At 40.2% G+C, this 6,229-nt stretch overlaps 1 protein-coding gene across 1 annotated transcript; it reads right to left on the bottom strand.

The window, feature by feature from the left end:
• Nucleotides 1–2,713: 2,713 nt before the first annotated feature.
• LOC123233678 (olfactory receptor 2D2-like) lies at nt 2,714–6,014 on the bottom strand. Its single transcript, XM_044659738.1, has 2 exons — nt 5,090–6,014; nt 2,714–3,147 (listed from the first exon to the last, which is right to left on the bottom strand). Exons 1-2 carry the CDS (start codon nt 6,012–6,014, stop codon nt 2,714–2,716), a joined length of 1,359 nt encoding a protein of 452 aa, XP_044515673.1.
• Nucleotides 6,015–6,229: the final 215 nt, after the last annotated feature.

Below are 6,229 nucleotides of genomic sequence, written 5' to 3'. Positions count from 1 at the left end.
TTACGAAATGAACAATTTTATATTTTGGGAATATTCTTTTCCTATGTTTGTTTAAACATGTTCCCTCTATTCAAGGCTTTTGAAAAGTACCTGATCGTGTTCTTTTTCAGCTTTTAAATACTGTGATAGTGCCCACTATACTCCAGGAGTAGAGCCCGATTTTACCAGTTTTTGAAGTTGAAAGTCAAGAAATAGACTTGAAAAATGAGAAAAAACAATAAGAAAAAAAAAAGAACCTGACCATGGAAAATTACTAGTGTGACCAAGAACATCAAAACAAAAACTGAGGAGACAAAAAGTCAAAACTATTACATTCAAAGCCACAAAGAAAAATGTGTTAGTCTCAGGCCCAAAACAAATCCCTGGAGGAGCTAAAATTGATTTTAGAAAAAGCAAATAGAAGAGAAAGAAGATAAATAGGGAAAAACACTAAGAGCAATACAAGAAAATCATGAAAAAGGAGCTGACATCTTGGGAAAGGAAGCATAAAACTACTAAAGAAAATAATACTTTTAAAAACAGAATGAATCAAGTTTAAAAGGAGGCACATCCCCATTTATTTTTATTCCTAACATCTTTTGGATTAGTCTTTTTAGTGCCCAGTAAAATTGCAGGAATGATATAATCACTGCAAATGCTGTTGGTAAAAATGAGCATGTGTCCAAATTCCAATTTCAGCCAGTTATAACTATCATACAGTGTAATAACTTCAAGCATGTATTCTGGGATTATAATAAACAATAGGTTGTACAGTGTGTGCCAGAAATTGTATAACAGGACAATAAAAGTCATTGTGATGAATATTGCTCTGCCTAAAGAGGTATCCATAGGGAAAAACTTTGAATCTGGTCTTTATTACTGTCCCTTTAAGCTGAAGCCCCTCCCTTTGGAATGAGCATCTTTCTATTGGTTGATGCTGTTACTGGGTAGATTTGATGTCTCAACTGGCTTGCTGTATTAAAGATGGCTACCCTCGCCTCCCCCAACCCCACTCCCTCAGAGGCTTTTCTCAAAAATAGATTTTTCTTTAAAAATTTTGTAGGTGACATACCTAGCCTGGCTTGCCAACTGTAATAATGGCTCTATTTGAGAGAGATAGGGTGGCAAGGGGTGACGGACCAGGATGCGATTGCCTGTCGGCTCCACTCTCAATATGCCACCATTTACTAAGACAAACTGAGGGGATTTCTCTGAAATGGTGGCTGATCAGAGATGGAGCCGGTGCTGAAGACCAGAGGGAAGGCTTGGCTAACAGATGAGGCGGGTGCAAACCCTGTCCGAATATGCACAGGCCCTCCCCAGACAGAAGCCTCCCCCTTACCAATGGCGGCACCGCAGGCGGTCTTGCTCAAAATGGAGTCCAAGCTGAGCAACCATCTCAATGATCCTCATCCCCTCTTTTCCCTGTGAAAAGACTTCCCCTTTGATCTGACTGTGAATATTTATTAGAGGTTAAACAAGGTAGCTGGAAGGGGGTGGGGTGGGGGTCAAAGGTACTCAAGGGAAACCCTAAAAGATCTAAGCCCACAAGATCCTTCCCACTGGGAAGCCAAGCTGGCTGAACCCCAGGGGTTCTCCTTTCCTTCCCCTTCTAAACTGATCTATGATCTAAGTCAGTGATGGGCAAACTTTGTAAAGAGGGGGCCAAAGGAAAGGAAATGTTCATCTGTCAGTCTGTTTCTAAGGCAACTCTTTCAAAGTTTCATTGTATTGTATCCTACTCATTGTATTTGTCAGATTAGGAATAATGTAGCAGGGCTGGATAGAACATTTCAGGGGGCTACATCTGCCCCGGGGGCCATAGTTTGCCCATCACTGATCTAAGTTATAGCAATTAAGGTAGGGTCCCTTGTAAGGCAAGGTATGGGCTGAGTCTTCAGGGATCACTCCCAGAGTCCTGGACCCCTCCAATCAGAAGATCTTGATCTCCCTTGGATAGCAATGGATGCTGGCAGGAACAATGAGCTTTGGGATATTTGACTTCAAGAACCCCTTTGGATTTGGCTCCCAAATCGGTGCCAAGTGAGCTACTCCACTCCTCTAGCTTCGAGCTCCCTGACCAAAAGCCCCTCCTTTTAGCATTTTTTCCCACAAAGCCTTGCTTCCTTCAACTGCTGATTCCTGTCACTCATCCAGCATGCAACATTCTAAACCAGTGGTTCCCAAACTTTTTTTGCCTACTGCCCCCTTTCCAGAAAAAATATTACTTAGTGCCCCATATAAATTAATTTTTTTTAATTTTAATAGCAATTAATAGGAAAGACATATGTATTAATATTTCTACATTTTTTGTAAAATATAGTAAAGAAAGGTGTAAATTAGAAACATTGAACTTTGAAATTATGAAACTATTTATTGAACTCAGAATAGAATGTAATACAAAAAAAGTTAAAACATTCGAAATCATCTTAATGAGAAGGATAAACTTGGTGTGCTGCTACCAATCTAGTAATCCTCGGCTCTATTTTCGTCAGCAGTAATCTTAAATCACCTCGACTGACTATTTGCAATTAGTTTCTTTTTTTTGTTAATAAATTGGTTACTGCACTGAATCCACATCCCAAAATGCACCTGCGGCCATCACCATTCTCCTGGATCGCTGCAGCACCCACCAGGGGGCGGTGGCGCCCACTTTGGGAATTACTGTTCTAAAGGGTTCCTTTCCCCAAACTGCCTCTACTTAAGGCATTAGCCCAGGCTTCAGCCTTTTTTGTTATGCTGTTTTCAGAGCCACTTTTGGGATTTGCAAGGTTTTTGTGTTCCCCATGTGGTGTGGTCCTGGGAGAAATATGGTCACTGCCCTCTTGGTCTGCTCTCTGGTCTTTACCCAGGAAGGCCCCTTGGTGCTCTGCAGTTGCAAGTGTTCTCTTCTTTGCTTTGGGAGTGCAACCAGAGCCCCTGCTCCTCTGCGATCAACCACCAGCATTCTTGTCCACCCTGGAACTGCAACTCGTAATTGCATATGTGCAACAGAATTGCCAGTCAGCACCAGCTCTCCCTGGGCAGCAGAGGATTCCCTGTATACTCTTTCTGACCAGATGTCTAACCCCCTAACAGCCTCTGGGTTGAGAGCTACCAAAACTACTGTTGTAGCTGGTTCTGGCCCCACTGTGTGGCAACAGACCTCCACACTGATATCATCGACTCCTGACAATCTCACACTGGAAAAATGTCTCACCCTAACCTTTTGTTGGCTCTGCCACTTCACAGTCTGATTTTAGGCATTATTATAAAGTTGTTTGGAAGAGAATGTTCAGTGAATTCAGCTGAGTTCAGGGTGGCTGCCCCTAAACTGCCAATTTGCCATCACTTTACCTCTTTTTTTAAACCCTTCTCTTCTATCTTGGAGTCAATACTATGTGTTGGTTCCAAGACTGAAGAGTGGTAAGGACTAGGCAATGGGGGTTAAGTGACTTGCCCAGGGTCACATAGATGGGAGGTGTCTGAGGTCAGATTTGAACCCATGTCCTCTTGTCTCTAGGCCTGGCTCTCAATCCACTGAGCCACCCACCTGCCCCAACCCTGTAGTGTTTTTAAAAAGCGTGCTATGACTTGAAAAGCCTTTTTTTCTGCATTTATCTATATAACCATAAATGTTCTATTATTTTTGTTATTAATATGGTATATCATATTTCTAGCTTTAAGAATATTGATTTGGCTCAAAATGCCTTGCATAAATCCAAATTCTGTTATCCTTTGAACTAATCTTCATAAAGATTGCTTTTAAATCCTCTCATTAACCTTTTCAGTACAATCTGGACATATAACCCTTTAGGGTTACCCTTTTAAAAGTGCTACATTTAGGACAGAACACAGCCCTCAAAATATGATCAAATCATGACCAAATACAATATTACTATAGCATTAAACATATTTAACACTCTATTTCTATTAAAGCTAGTTTAAGATCAGAGTAGAGTATCAGGACTACCTAGTGAAAAATGAGGCTGCCTTAGTGTCAAGACACATTGTATATAAGTCTTTGAATTGGATGTGTGAATCTGGATGTCACAGACTCTATTAATCCCTCTGGGCAGCTCTTATCTAAAATGATATGACTTAGAATAGCTGTCAGTATTCATTGATAGAAGGGGTTTTCTTAATGATGATTCATTACAATAATAAAATAAATTCATATCTACATCTAAATGGGGAGATTAACTTTTAAAGCAACTCTCAACTAGGTCCCCAAAGGCCCGATTGGCTTTTCTTGATTCTATTAATCCTTATTGTGCATGTGACCCTTTTCTCTAAAGTTCAGTACAGAATAAAAAAAAATTAAATTTAAGTATTTTTCCATCATTACATTTAGGTAACCCTAAAGGGTTATATGTCCAGATTGTACTGAAAAAAAAATGGTCTTCCCCTCTCTTTTTACCCTCCTCTCTCCCAGAGCCAACAAGCAACTACCTGGGTTATACGTATATTATTACTCAATATCTATTTCCATAGTAAACATTTCCCTGGATCATTGCATTGCTATCAGTAGTAGAGTTGATTACATCTGATCATCCCACAATGTTTCAGTCTCTGTATATAATGTTCTCCTGGTTCTGCTCACTTCATACTGCATCAGTTCGTGGAAGTCTTTCTAGCTCATATGGAAATCAAGCAGTTATTCATTCCTTATAATATAATAGTATTTCATTACCACCAGATACCATAATTTGTTCAGCAATTCTCCAATTGAGGGACATGCCCTCATTTTCCAATTTTTTACCACCAGTAAGAGCTTAGCTATGAATATTTTAGTACAAGTATTTTTCCTTATTATCTCTTTGGGGTCAGTACAGAATTTCTACAGTCTACAAAAATTCCACAATAATAATAACCAGTCTTTAGTTCTTCTTATTAGAGAAATGCCACTTTAATCTATAGCTGCATCATCTCAAATTTCTCTCCATTATTGAGACATTGCAAGGATGTACAATAAATATTATATATGTAAAAATAATAAAAGGACAATATTAATGCATTCTTTACCACCAGTCATAGGAAAATTATTTTTTCCTACCAGGAGTCTACACAATAAGTATGGAGATAAAAAGATGTGTTCAAATGCTATTACATTGTTAGGCTCAGGGTCTACCGGGTTTCCCCCTGTTGGTGGCATTCCTGAATGCTCTCTTCACATCTTTGTTCCTTAGGCTATAGATGAGAGGATTAAGCATAGGGTTAATAACAGCATAAAACACAGAAACCAGTTTGGCCTGTTCTTTGGAGGATTTGGGGGTCATATAGGAAATTATTGCAGATCCATAGAAAAGGATTACCACAAGGAGATGGGAGCCACAGGTGGAGAATGCCTTGAGTCTCCCAGAGGTTGTCTTCATCCTGACCACAGTTACTATAATAGAGCCATAGGAGACCAGGATCAGGGACACAGGTGCAAGAAGAATCACCACACCCATGAGGAAAATAACCATTTGTGAGTTGTGAGTATCTGCAGATGCCACATCGAGGAGGGCAGGGGCTTCACAAAAGAAATGAGCAATCTTGTTGTCTCCTTTGAAGGGGAGACGTAGTGTGAATGTAGTGTCCACCAAGGATATTAGAATACCACTGATCCAGCACCCTAAGGCCAAGAGGCTACACATCCTCCTTGTCATAATGATAGGATAATGCATGGGATCACAGATTGCCAAGTACCGGTCATAGGACATCACAGCTAATAAGGCACACTGGGTAGCTCCAAAAATGAGGAAAAGAAAAAGCTGAGCAACACAACCCATGAAGGAAATTACCTTCTTTCTGGTCAGCATGTGGTTCATGGCCTGGGGAACAATGTTGGTAGAGAAGCAAAGGTCAGCCACAGACAAGTTGCATAGAAAAAAGTACATGGGTATATGAAGCTGTGAATCAGTCAAAACTAGGTAGATGAAGAGTAAGCTCCCAAGCACAGTAGCCATGTAGACTCTCAGGAACAATACAAAAAGAAGCACCTGAGTCTGAGGGTCATTAGAGAGTCCCAAGAGGAGGAATTCTGTCACCCAGGTCTGGTTGTTCTGGTTCATGTTCCTTCTTCCTGCTTCTTTAAATGTGAGGCAACAGTTATTTGATGGGGAGATTTAACCTGTAAAATCATAAAATCTTAGAGTTGGGAGGGATCTGAGATGACTTTTGGTCCAATCTCCCACCCAAGTATCACTAGCTGTCCAATCACATTTCTAATGAATATATCCAGTGATTAGTAGTTTGTCATAACAGAAGGAAAACTATTTTATCTTTG

The sequence above is a fragment of the Gracilinanus agilis genome, chromosome 2 (assembly GCF_016433145.1).
Source record: "Gracilinanus agilis isolate LMUSP501 chromosome 2, AgileGrace, whole genome shotgun sequence".
NCBI lineage: Eukaryota > Metazoa > Chordata > Mammalia > Didelphimorphia > Didelphidae > Gracilinanus > Gracilinanus agilis.
The sequence above is the reverse complement of the archived record's forward strand: the minus strand, read 5'-3'. Positions and strand labels throughout refer to the sequence as shown.

Coding starts and splice junctions, on each gene's coding strand:
- LOC123233678 (XM_044659738.1), bottom strand. CDS start 6,014: ATGAACCAGAACAACCAGACCTGGGTGACAGAATTCCTCCTCTTGGGA. Junction 3,148..5,089: donor CACCAACAGGGGGAAACCCG/GTAGACCCTGAG, acceptor TGAGATTGTCAG/GAGTCGATGATATCAGTGTG.